Source organism: Conger conger, chromosome 10 (assembly GCF_963514075.1).
Source record: "Conger conger chromosome 10, fConCon1.1, whole genome shotgun sequence".
NCBI classification, from domain to species: Eukaryota; Metazoa; Chordata; class Actinopteri; order Anguilliformes; family Congridae; genus Conger; species Conger conger.
In genome coordinates, this window is record NC_083769.1 from 29,593,814 (window position 1) to 29,607,681 (window position 13,868).

Below are 13,868 nucleotides of genomic sequence, written 5' to 3' on the forward strand. Positions count from 1 at the left end.
TCCACTTCCTGTCCTGAAGTACTGATACCAAACCCCATTTCCACACCACTAATAAACAATCAGTGAAAGGAATACAATGGAATCCCTAATGGGAAGCTATAGTAATACCTCTCACGCGGCTCTGCGTCTACCTCAATAATCACACCACTCCATAACTTCCTGCCCAAACACTGTGGTCACCGCAGTCACCCTGTCATATAACCATGGTTACCACAGTTTCACCCCTTTCCCATTGCGTCCCCAGTCCCCGTTCCTCACCTGAAGATGCCCTCGGTCTGAGCCCCGCCCAGCGCCAGCACGCATTGGGACAGCTGCACCTGCGCCCAGGGCAGCCTGCGGCCGGGGAAGAGGTCGCGCTGCCGCTCCATGATCTCCTCCAGCGCGCTGCCGAACAGCGAGGGTGTCACGATGGCGTTCCGCCCGTGGTCGATCTCCTCCAGAGTGGGCTTGCGGAGGCCCTGCGGGGGGGAGCGAGGGGACACGTCACGCACGCGGCGGGGATGTGGAGACGCAGCCCGTGGGCGTTAAATATACGAGGCAGTAAAACGGCTGGGGCCGGCTGTGGAGAGGCTGATTACAGGGTGAGCAGGGCGGATGGCTGTGCTGCCCGGCTGCTGTGGGCCGCTCCACTCCACGCTTCCCCCCGGGGGGAGCCACAGACCGCCCGGGGGCCCCCACGGGGTCTCTGTAACCCCTTGGCCCCTGGCTGGGCCTACAAATTAGTGCCTCTCGCACAGCGGGACAAACACAGACATCCCTGTAAGAGCCACTCAGATCACTACCACATGTCTACACTGCTGGCATACTCCACTACCCCACTGTCCTCTACAATCTGGCCCATAGTAACAGCAAGTTCCAGGGTTGCAGGCTTTTCCCAGATGAGGAACTGTAGTATTTTCAGTCGTGGCGCCTTGCGTTCTAAATCTCGAACAGAAAAAAAGAACCTCTGTTCACACCACCTCCTGCTTACCTTTTTCCCTCCAGTCACCGCCACTTTCTGCAGCTTGCGGTAGCAGTACTTTGCATATGTGCTGATGGGCAGGCCTGTGGGGAGGAGAGAGAGGGGACACACACTGTAACTGCCAAAACCACCCAACAGGAAAGCTACCATTATCTGTGGAACACCATGAGACATTTCCCAACACGCACGTCTAAACGGTTCGCAGGGGCTGCCAGCGCTGAAGAGGCTCAGAGGAAACGCAGACTGCTGGCTCCAGATACTCGCAGCTCACGAGTAAGGGTTAAGTGGAAAAGGCTTCCCGAAACAGCGGCATTTTCTCAGAGATCTAAAAATAGGTTCTAAAAAGGCCCTGATGACATAGAGTGTTTTCTAACATATATTTTCATGTTGAATTGGAGTTAAGTCAAAGTTCCCATGCTCAAGGACATTTTATTTCTGCTAAACACCTGAAGGGGGTGAACTGAGGAACATATCCTGTTTCATGTGAATCGGCTCACAGAAATCCAGACTGGGAAAAAAGTTTTCCTTCAGGGTGCATTCCAGAGGAATTCTGCAGTCGCTGCAGCCTAGTCTCCTCTGAGATCAAACTCTCAGGGGAACAGCTTTCCTTCAAGGTTAGAAATGTCAAGATTGCCTCAAATGTAGCCGAACAACACTGTGCCTCTGTTTGAGCCCCAGAGCATCGCGCCACCATGTTGGCTCTCCATGTTGGCTCTCAAACCCACTTCTGCATTGACAAATAGAAAGTGCCTGGGAAAAAGCCTGCAGGATTTGCGCTACACAGGTAATGGCCAAGCACTGAGGCTGCTGAGCCCAATCACACATTTTTCAAATTCTTCAAGTCAGCTAAGCCTAAAGAAACAGTACCGTTCACTTTGATTTCTGAACAAATGCAATGCCTTTCACTGACCTATATCAGGCTTAATTTCAAACCCAAGTCATGAATATAAAGGGAGTATTGTTTTCAGGGTGAAAAAAGTTCACTTTTCCACTGTGCCATTCGAATGAGGTAATTCCATATTTGGCGTTTTTCTTTTTTTTATAATACCAGAGTTAAATGAATCTAGAGAAAAAGAGCAGGAAGAAGCAGGCGGCGGTGACTCAGGAGGACCGTGACAGAACAAACACTCGCTTTGAGAGAACTTCTGAAGCCACCTGTCACATGGAGCGGCGGATGAACAATAGCAGCCTCACACTGCCCCGGGCCCCAGCCTCCCAGCCAAGCCAGCTCCAGCAGCAACACCCCGACTTCACACCAGAGCTTCACACCCTGCACAGCTGCGCAGCAAATGGCCGATGCCTCGCAAAGCCAGCTCCTGGAGGTCACAGGCAGAGCGAACCCATCCCCGGCCCAGCCCAGGACACACAGTCCCCGCGGACAGAGGCACGGCCGTGCAGTCTGACCGGCCCACCAGCCCGACACTCCCTGTCAAGACACCGTCCGCAATGAGGCTGCTGTTCCATCCATATTAGGATTTTTAACATTTTTTAAAACAAAGGTTTCCATTGTCTTTTTAAACATCTCATCATGGGGTTTCCGAGAAATTTCTGTGAGGAAGAACTTTTGTCAAAACACAAAACCTAGGTTGGTTTATATGCGGACTCTGAAGTTCAAGATATTATATCAGGCAACAGGCACATCTCAAACAGACTTCACTCCAGCCACACCTCTCGGACAAGTGCAGTGCACGGTGAAGGGCAGATTCACCTCCATGGCGGATGCATTCCTCAGGCTGCAGCGCTGCGCTCCTGGGTGAAAGGGAGGCGCACGGGTCAGTGGAGTGAGGGAAAGCATCTCGGAGGTCCCACTCGCTGGCTCCAGTAATCAGCGCTAATAAGTGCTAACAGATGTTTCTCCACGCTGAACACGGAGAGACAGATTGCTCATAAATCCTCCACAGAGGGAGAGGGAGAGCCCCATCAGAGTGAGGGTGCTTGTCTCATGGTGTGCGCAGTCTAAATTTACAGCTTATTCAGCAGGAGGCTTCAGTGTGCCGGCCTCTCTCAGGCGAGGGTCTGGGGGGTAGCACATCAACCTTTTCCATAAACACTTTCTGTGTACATATTCTGGCCTGATAAAACTCCCATGGCGCCTCACCTCTATATCGCAATCAGCCCAGGGCAGGTGCAAACGGAAAGGACTGACTCGTCAGAAAAACACAATGTTCGCGTTCAGGACCAGCGTGCGAGCTGGTTGGGATTTTATCACCGTGTCCCACGGAGTGGGCGAAATCCCTCCGGAATGTCACAACAACCCGAAACACGCAGAAAGAGGAACGCGTCCTTCAAAGAGAGGCAGGGGGAGAGGGGTGTTGGAACAGGCTAATAAAAGAGCATCAGAGATTCGCTTTTCAACGCCCATTTTTATTAGAGTCGCGCCGCCCTCTTCTCAGATAAACCCAGCGTGAGTTTACTGATGTGTCTAATGAGATAAAACGCCGCGCCGATCGCTTCTGTACGGCGAGCGGAGAGAAGAAATACGAGCACCCCCCTCCCCAACGCCCCTTCCCCTCTCCAAAATTTGCATACAAATGGGCGGTGTTGTAATGGCTCGGGGTTTAATCCTCCGGCTCTGAGACCGTACAAAAGGGGCCGCTTTGCAATGCCTGGCTGGGGGCTTAAGCGGGGGAATGTTTTTCCCAAGCTGCCCACCTCGGCTGACACAATGCCTCTCTGCCCACAGCGCATGGACCAGTCTGAGAGCTGTGGCTGGGCCATTGTGCGCCGCACGCACTCAAAACACCGCCCCTGGGGCAGCAGGCCACGCGGAGCCACCCCCCGAATCCTCCTTCAGCGGAGAACACAGGACCAGAGGCCTCAAGCTGGGGCCCGCACTATGCTCCTCCACCCTCCGGGGGCTCCCCGTCCCCAGGGCAGCAGCTGGGCCAGGCGCCGTGGTGCCACGCCTCATGCCCGCTGGACGTCCCACCCGTCTCTGACGTGCCCACAGACTGCCTCAGGCCCATGCCCGCGCTTCGGTTAATAGTATGAGAACCCCTAACCCCTACAAACACTGCTTTTGTCCTGCATTTTTACTCAGATCCCAGCCCTATAAAAACCATTGCGATGTAGGAGTGATCGCATGACACTGGGTCAGCGAGTGGAGTCACATTCCCATAAAGAGCACCGCGGCCCCCAGTCTGTCCAACACTGGCCCCTCTGTCCTCTGTCCGGGCCCTGTCGTTTAACACCCAATGAGTCAACCGCTCTTCCCGGTGATCAGTACACGCAGAGCATTCCTCTCGGAGTCTGGCGAGGATTCCCGATCTTTCCTGAACGATGTTGACTTCCTGCACAGCGTGGGCACTGACGCACGGTGCGAAGGTCTCCCTGATGTGGTCGCTGACGCATGATGCGAAGGTCTCCCTGATGTGGTTGTTGATGCAGGGGTGCGCCAATGCGCTGCTTTGGGATTTAGTAAACCAGAGAGGGTTCTGGGATATGGGCCACATCTAGATTGGTGGTGGCAATGTGAAACCACTCAGTGGGTGAGGGTTGGTGATTCACGTGCTTGCCAGCCTATAGGGACTCACCCGTGCTCTCACGCACACCGGCAAACACAGATGTTAAAAGGCCCCAGGCATACAAGCACAAATGTATGACTACACTCACTCCAACACACATTAGGAGCATATAATCACATATGCAAACACGCGCACCTGCTCTAAAATACACAAACGCAACAGAACTGTGCGGCATAGTATGATTCTCTGAAATGCGGTGTATTCTACTTCTGGATAATGCATTTTGTATAAACATAACCAATTATTTCAAACCATAGAAAATTGATGTCAATGCAATCTGTACTTACGAATACAGTCCAGCGGGTCGTATTGGCAGGCCAATCTAAAAATACCCTTTTACAAACCCCGAACAGTGGGGCAGAGCCCTATTCTTGCCTCTGTTGGCAGATTGCAATCCCAGCTTGTTTCTTCAGAAGCAGTTATGGCTCCTGATAGGAAGGCTACAGTGAATGGGGCCCTGTGTGTGCTGGGGCTACAGGCTAATTAATATGCGCCTCTATTGAAACTCCCCAATTATCGGCCTACAGCTTTCTTTTTTTTTGGAAACTTCCAACTTGAAAAGAGGCCTTTGTGCTCAAGCACCGAATGAAAGCGCCCAGAACACAAAAACAACTGGTGCTGCGAGCTCTCGGCATGGCTGCCAGGCACTGGGGGAGAGCCGTTGTTTACCCCGCTCCACAAAGTGCCCTCAACAGGGCATCACGCTAAAGGCCCTCAACTTCTGCCTTCCTCCAGCTCTCCCCCTCCTCCAGCCAGGTACGGCAGAAGGCCAAGAAAGCGTGGGACTGGTAGATTGCTACGCTGGCTGAACTAATCGCTGCGTGCTGATGGGGAGACGGGGTTGGAAGGAGCCACAGGAACATTGCGCCCCGACATGGCTGCTCGTAGCGCTCCAGCTCCTTGGCAGGCGCGCCGTTTGGCCAGAGCTGGATGTCCTCACCACCATGGAACGTTTAATGGATGTCTCTTGGCTCAAAGGCAAGCCAGGGGGCAAAGCATATATCACAGCTAACTGCTCCCTGCTCTCTAACCCCCGCTTGTTGTGTCTGACCTGCCCCGCCTTCAAGATCACAGCAGGCCAAACCAAGCTAGCGATACAGAAAGCTTCATTTTGATTTTGATTCGGTCAGGCGATTCAACAAATACTAATCTGTTGCAGACAGGAGGTCTTACGGAACATTGTGAGGTCGGAGAGGGCAAATCACCCCACCCCCCAAATCCTGCCCATTCCTCTTTTTTTCCTGGAATCTTCTGTGGGGCGGGTTATATAATTCTGCCGGTTACTATTGTTCTGCTCTCCCATACAGTAAATGGTGTGAAGGCCAGCAGGGATTTTAGTGCCCACTTGACGCTGGAGTGCACCGAGCGAGAGAAGTGAAACTCACCCTCATCTTCTTCCTCTTCATTGTTCTGTTTCCTCTTCTTCCTGGACTTTGAGTTCTTCTTGTTCTTCATGTCCTGTTGCTCCATTATGTGCTGCATTACTACATTAATAAAAAACAAAAAGCCCGTGTTAAAGATCATCTCCAATCACGCAGCGGAATAACTTCGCACTGTTGTTCTGCTCACTTTGACATTTCACCTCAACCTTTTTTCCCCTCTTTATTTTTCTCACTTTTCCAATTTGGCATCCTGTTGTACTTGGAAAAGAGCCATGGTATATTTAGAATTAAAACTAATATCCATTTGTTGTTTTTTGGGGGGAGGCAGGGTGGAGGGGATACTAGAAGTATAAACCTCTAAAATTACCATTGTCTCAGGAAAACACATTTCGAAAGGAACACAGCTGGGGAAAACACAAACACGCGCATGCGCTCCTGTGTACGCACACACAAACACGCGCATGCGCTCCCGCGTACGCACACACAAACACGCATGCGTAGAACCGCACACGCATGCATGCATGCAGAGAAGAGAGAAGCGCACCCACCGTCTGACTCAGACTCACTTTTCTTGTCGTGGGCCGGCTCCAGGTGCCTCTGGATGTAGCCCTCCAGGTAGCGGCGGAACTTGGGCGAGGGGGAGAAGAAGGCCAGGCTGATGGCCATGAGCTCCCAGCCGGCCGCCAGGCTGCGCAGGCACAGGTTGTCGGTGGTCTGCCGCACCAGCTGCACGTACAGCTCGTCGCGGAGCCCCTGCGTGCCCCAGCACTTGGTGACGATGAGCAGGGCCACGTGCCTCCTGTCCAGCCGCGCCTGCCGGTCTCCCATGTAGGCCTGCACCAGCTTGAACATCTCGCAGGCCTCCTTCTTGATGGTGCGGTCGCTGGTGATCAGCATGGGCTTCTTGATGGAGCCCCTGTTCCAGGAGAGCATGTTGGCGATGGAGACGCGCCGGCGGAAGATGCCCTGCGTGTGCATGTTGAGGTTCTTGCTGGCCCAGTCCACCATGTTGACGTCGGGGGGCGGCTTGCACAGGGTGGCGTAGGGGAACTGGTACCCTCCCCCCGCGCCCCCGCTGCCCGTGTGGTGGGAGCCCAGCGTCCCGCCCCGCACCGTGCCCCCACCCTGAGACCCGTTCTCCAGCTGACCCCTGGATTCCAGTGTTCCTGCCTGGGGAGGGGGGAGAGGAGGAGAGGGGTCAGACTTCAGAGAAGGGGGGAAAGAACTGATGGGAAGAGGGGAAAGGGACAATAAGGGAGTAGAGAAGATGGGGAGAAATTGCAGGAGGAAGAGAGGGATAAAAGGAGAAAAGTGAGAGGGAAGAGGGAAACAGAGAAAGCGGGAGGAATGAAAGAGGGAGGAGATGGACAGAGGGAAAGAAAGAGGGAAAGAAAGATGAAAGAAAGCATGAAGGGAGAGAGCAGAAAGGTGAAGGAGAAAAAGAGGGATAGAGAAAGAGAGGAGGGAGCAAGCCCTAGTCTAGAGTTTGCAGTATCAGTTCAGTAATTTTTAGCTCATGGCACCTGGAAACACTCACAGAGATCTCACTCCAGAGGCAGGTGACCCAATATGGAAATAAACCGTCCTTCCCCTTCCTGCCTCTGTCTAAATGACTCGTAATGCTACTCTATGGAAAAAAAACAACAATTCATCTACTTGTGCAAATCCAATAAAGACCTTGTTTTTTGACCCAAATGGGATTTTGGTACATAACGCAATGTTATTGTTGTGGCCACATCCCCTTGGAAATAGCTGAAATCAAGTTAATTTAATAATAAGCACAAGAACTATGCCCTGAAAGGGAGAATGTTTTATAACCTGAGTCACTTAACAGAAGCATTATAGGGTTTTCGAGAGGAAAACGTATAAATAAAGGCATGAATAGGATGTAATTTCAAATAAGTCACACAGCTCTACAGCCAGTAAAAATAAACACGAAAACAACCAGTATCATAACATGCAGATGCCAATCCCTCCCTTGTTTGGTTGTAGAAAATGGTTTGCACCTAGATTTAACAGATACACAGCGAGACTCTCATCCCACAACAACAATCAAATGAATACATGATCAAAAGAAAATATCTTCAAATGCTTTTGAGCTAACAAGTGTATACAAAAATCTTGGCCCCCAAGTATCTGAATATATTACGAAAACGTATTATTTACATACAGTCTCCAACAGTCCAATTTAAATGGTTTAAAGGATCTTTTTGTTATGATGAGAAAATACCAAAATTGCAGCAATAAATGGATGAAACGTATGAGAATTGAGTTTCACAGGGCTTATTAAGTGACTAATTAAGCAGGACCCATCCAGGGAATTACAAGCTGCCAAGCGAGCATCTGAGGACAAGATTAGGACTTTCTAGCTTTGTCATGCTAGAATTAATCTGATTGCTGCATAACCGCAACACGCCCCCCACATTCCCTTCTGCTCGTCCTGCCCCGGTTGGTAAATCCCTCTCCACAATGAAGGGCTCTCCATGGCCAACACCATATGGGTCTCAGCGTTCCCGTTTCCGGAAGGGGGGTGGTATTCCGGAGCTCTGCCATGCCCTGGCACCGCTCCCACTTCCTGCGCTGCGGGCAGGTACGAGGACCAGGAACGCCGCAGAGCCGCGCTCGGGACGGCCGACAGGAGTGAAGACGGAGCTCGCAGGAATGCTCGCCTTGTTCAGACCTGTCCGTCATGGTCCGGGACCCACGCTCAGGCATTAATGCCACAGTAACTGCACGTTGTTTCAAATGAATACTTTTATAATGTTTCTGTTTTTGGGGCAGCTCTACATAACAATGACTTTTTGAATGCCATTGTTGGCTACGGCTTATTCGTTTGAATTCTGACTGCAGCCGCAGTGAAGCGTTCTTGCAGCAGCATTCTTAAAGCTACAATTTCAAGGGCGTGCTGCACTTTCCCCCTTTGAGGAATATCCTGCCAAGTCACTCACAACTCTTACCAGGACAAATGACAGGGTTGAGAGCAGCTCCTCCGTGCGCACGTGTGTTTAAATACTGCGCTCAACCACATCCGCTGCATCCATCCACAACCAAAACCTCTGAATTTGTTTCTCATCTGTTCAAGAAGGAGCCAGCCGTTTGTGTCGTATAAAAATTTGAGTGCAGCCCCACTGCCTGCATCTCCGCTTGCACCATCTGTCACCATGGGGTTTGGGTGACTCAGCCCTCCATTGCCTGGCTGCGTGGGCATGTTTCAGGCTTAGTTAGGGACTCTGAGTACCCAGATTTTTTACTTCACCCCATTCCCTATAGTAAACATCCAGTCTGAAATGGCAAACAAACAGGTCTACACTTATGTGTGAAACACGCCAAGACACTCCACAAAATAGGTACTTTCCTGAGTTCCAGATGGACAAAGAAAATGTTTCCCAATAAAAGAACTCCTGGACCGAAGCCAATGATTTTATTAAGCCAAGGAAAAAGAGAGAAAAGTCCATGATAGAGTCAGAACTGAGGCACATTTATGTTCCAGTTATTAATCCAAATGAGCCAACTGGGAGATCGGACAGAGCAGCATCTGAACCCACCCGATGTCAAGCAAGTGTGGGAAAATAAACAGCCCATATGAATGGAGTCACCATGACAGAGCTACCTGGAGAAACTACTTTAGAAACACTGCTCCCTGACCTCGGTTGATTAAACCAAGACCAGATACTGCACAAGTGATCAGAAGCACAGCTCTCTCTCCCCCTCTCTTCCCACTCCTATCTTGATCCCTCTCTCCCTCTCTGTGACACAGCTGGCTATCGCCATGGGAGCCGTGACTGCACTCCAAACTGGATTTCTAGCAATTGCAGACAGGTAACAGTCCAGCGAAGATCGAACAGTCCAGAAACATTACTATGACATTTCAGATACACTGGGACAATGCTTTGAGTTCAGAAGATGAATTTCAGTACTCACCCACTTCCAGCAGTGCAGCTGACCTATGTGCAGTGCCTCTCAGTAAAAACCCTTCTCATTGGTCTAGTCTTGCATTTCTTTGGGTGAAAAAATTATTCCAAGGCCAACAAATGCACCAGACCCCACTATTACCGACTTTCTCTGACACACAAAAACGGCAGAGGGGTGCTGTCCTGAGTCTCAGCCCCACATTTCTCTTCTGAGAGATCAATTACGCACTGGTGTGCATCTGCAAAGCCAGGCAACACCTTGTGTATGGAGCCTTCGCCCCCATCAAAGCTCCCACCCGTTTCATGTATATTCTCCTGTCTACCGCAAACATATAATCAGACTGGATGACTTGTTCCTCGCAGTGTATTTAAATCCCAAGCTTGGGCCTCGCAATTATGGGGGTGGATGCGGCAACGATAAAACCCTCTCACAAAAACGACTCCCAGGGTATGAATAACCACTTGCGCATATAAAGACTGAAATTAAAAGAAAATACACAGACTTTATTTACTGATACATGAATCAGTAAGTATCTGTATTGATTACGGCTGCTCAAAACCTATTGGGACTACAGTACCCGCAGCTAGCAACATACGACTGTCAACATAAATACTAAAGTTTTTAATAATGCAAAAAAAAGTTGTTTATATAGTAAAATTTAAATGTTAGCGACGAGCGAGGCGCGGAACTGAATGCCTTTGCCTTTCCTGCTCTGACTCTGGCAACAGGAAGCCCTGTGCGGGCAGCTCATTCTGCATTGTTTCTGTAGAGACAGGACGGAGACACTTTTTTAGGAGGGGGACTGGGAGAGGGAGGAGAATCAGAAAGAAGAATGCAGGCTATTCTGTTCCATGGGATCTATGGCTTTTTTCAGCAGTATCCACATTGGGCTATTTCCATAGCACTTTTAAGATAAAAAATTAAATACATCTCTGATTGGGGAGTGCAGTCTTTGCTCTAAAACAACAGATGTGAGAAGAGCTTTTTTTATGAGATGGATAGACAGTCCAGCTGACCTGCAGTAACACACCTGATAAGCCTACAGGGAGGACACTGCCTCTACCGCACTACCTACAGCATACACATGTACACACACGGGCAGACAACTGTACATGTATGGCGTACACACACACACACAGACATACAGACACTGACATGCACACAAGCGCACACAAGACATACACACACACACACACTGACATGCACACGTGCACACACACTCACACATACATACACACATACACACAGTGACATGCACATGTGCACACACACACTCACACGTACACACACAGACACACACAACTCATACATACATACACACAGTGACACACACACACACACACACTCGCACATACATACACACATACACACAGTGACATGCACATGTGCACACACACACACACACACACACACACACAGAGGCAGGAGGTGTACCTGAGAGGGGGACCTGGGAGGCTCGGGGGAGGACAGGCTTATCTGGCTGGTCACACTTTTCTCGAGGGAGTCCACCTTCTCGTAGGTGCGTTTCTGTCTGCCCGTGCCCTCGCAGGCCAGGGGGGAGAGGGGCACGTCGCCGTGGTTACCGGCCCGGTGCAGGGAGCGGCTGCTGGCGGAGAGGTCCTCCCGCGAGCCGCCCCGGCCCGCGTACTTCCTGAGGGAGTCGAGCGGGGAGCGGGCGCGGGGGATGGAGTTCTCCGACATCTCCGTGTCCAGACTGGCCTTGCTGCCGCGCACCGTGTTGGAGCGGCCCACCACGGCCTTCATCTCCGCCATCAGCTTCTCGTTCAGCGCGTTGAGCTCTCCGCTGCTGCCCACCGAGCCCGGCCGGCCCTGCCCCGCCATCTGGCGGCGGCGGTTCTTGCGGCGCAGGCTGGGCGAGGGGCCCGTGGAGTAGCCCGAGTCCTGGTAGTTGACGGTGGCGGCGGCAGGGTACTCCTGCGAGGCCAGGCTGTTCTGCCGGCTGTGCCGGGCCTCGATGCTCTTCAGCACGTTGGCCTCCAGCAGCCTCCAGGACTGCTTCTTCTCCAGAGCCGCCTCCTTCTGCGCCGCCTTGGCCGGCCCGGGCGGGAGCTCGGCCGGGGCGGGGGAGGCCGGCAGGGCCCCCGGTTTGGAGGCCCCGGGGTCCACGTTCACCATGTGCTTGATGCATTCCCGGCCGGCGGGGCTGTACTCGGTGGCGGAGGGGGTCCTCTTGTGCTTGGAGCTGAGGTGGGACGGGGGATACTGCAGCAGTTTGGGCTGTTGGCCCTGTCTCTGCAGGCTGTGAGTGGGGGTGAACTGGGGCGGCACAGGGCGGGTCGCCAGGTGCGCTCCCTCCACCTCCATCTCCACCGGGGGCTCGTCGTAGATGGGCGACTCCATGGGAGGCTCGTCGTAGATGGGGGGCGTGGCGCCGTACTGAGGGGACGAGGGCCGGGAGGAGCTGCCCTGGGGGCGCTGAGGGGGCTGGTAGGCCGGGCCGGACTGAGAGCTGCTGCCGGGCATCACCAGGCAGAAGTTCCCGCTATCCGCCTTCTTCAGGTGCAGCGCCTGCCTGGAGTCCACAGGCAGCGCCATCTTCCCAGAGGAGGCGGCTTTCTCGGTCTGAGCCGGGTACATGTACCCCCCCGCCGGCCGGCTGGCAGGAGCGCCTGCAGTGCTGTTGCTCTTCTGGTGGAGAAGCTGCAGAGAACTAGTGGGCCCCGCTGCCTGGTTCCTGCCGATGCTGTTGACCTTCACCAACATGGCCGCCTTTGACCCAGGAGCTGGCTGCCATCTTTGTGCGGACTCCCTGTACAAGAAAGAAATGAGCATTGACTGAGCCACTTTACACTCCATCCAAAACACGATCACATTTCTGTCTGTTGGAAAAATGTGACATTTTTTAAGGCTTACTTGTCCATAGCTAACAGAGAAGAATGCGTGTCAAGCATTCCAAACCTGCAAAAGAAAATCCTATGAGCTTTTAGACCTAGGTTTTTGCTTTTTTAAAGAAAAGCCTTTAACTAGTGGTTGGTTAGAGTAATTAAAGAAGCAGCCACTTCAGTGTACTTCAGTGTAAACTTCAACGTAACCAACAAAAACCTGATGCCAAATTCTGCATTGCAGCAACGTAAAGATCTTCTATTCCTGTCCACTGGAGGCAGGTAAAAATGGTCTGGGTTTTATTTCAGAGCAAAACAGTGGCACGACTTTCAAAGCTGACGAGCATTCTTCAGGAGACGATGCTGTGGTGCTGTAAAAAGAGGACACCCTTCCGGAGTTCCTGTTTTCCGTACTCACACACTGGATTTTCCAGGACATAGTACTGTGTTTGTAGGCACAACAGGAAACATGGTACAGTGTGTTCAGCAAAGGTCAAAACGCAGGAACGCAAAAACAGGAATCGAACCTACTTCATTTCAGAGCCTTTCTCGTGGGTATAACCCATCCAACAGAACACCATGGAATGCTCCGGTTAAAAATGGGACTCTTACCTCAAAGGAAGAGAGGAATTAAACATTTTTTATCCAACATTCAACAGGATCACTGTCGAGGTTTCCCCACTGGTGACTTCGCTAAATTTGGATTTTAGATCACAAAGCCTGATTATTACCAGAAATCTGTACTCAGAGCCTGGCATCTGTGTTCTGTCTCACTCCTGTGTGAAGATTCAATTAATTTATCAACTGTTCAAACACAGGAAACAACTAGAAAAAGCCATGCCTGAAATAGTAATATTCTCATCACATTTATAAAAATCCACTTTCACACATTCGCATTCCACTGCAGAGATGGAAATCATGTCTTCAACAGTACCCCAGGAATGAACACCATCGTGCCTCGATTACTGCTGGTTCACCCTCAGTACTAACAACAGAAAACAGAAAACTCTTCAACACTTTAAACCATTTCCAGCAGCAACTCAAACAGCCCACATTTACATAAGCCTTCATATCCAGTGCTTGAACCAAAGGCAAAAGTGCACAAATCATAAAATCACCAGAAAAGTCCTCTTTACTCTGAAAAGATCTGGACTTACCCCCCCTTGTTCCCCCATGGTGCGGCAGTCAGGTACTGATGAACCTCTGGGTTTCTCCCGTCGGCTCAGGAGCATTTACAAACTGATAC

The 13,868-nt window shown here is 51.4% G+C and overlaps 1 protein-coding gene across 2 annotated transcripts in view; it reads right to left on the minus strand.

Annotated features, from left to right (window-relative positions):
- Positions 1-13,868, minus strand: part of LOC133139371 (rho GTPase-activating protein 39-like) — a 62,824-nt gene that overhangs the window by 8,399 nt on the left and 40,557 nt on the right. Inside the window, exons 3-7 of one of the 2 annotated variants that reach the window (XM_061258861.1) lie at positions 11,214-12,549; positions 6,434-7,037; positions 5,871-5,969; positions 971-1,044; positions 259-458 (exon numbers count right to left, since the gene is read on the minus strand). In XM_061258861.1, coding sequence (XP_061114845.1) covers positions 259-458; positions 971-1,044; positions 5,871-5,969; positions 6,434-7,037; positions 11,214-12,549 — 2,313 coding nt within the window. Of the gene's footprint in view, positions 1-258; positions 459-970; positions 1,045-5,870; positions 5,970-6,415; positions 7,038-11,213; positions 12,550-13,868 lie in introns of both variants that reach the window. The other variant, XM_061258860.1, reaches the window with a different exon arrangement.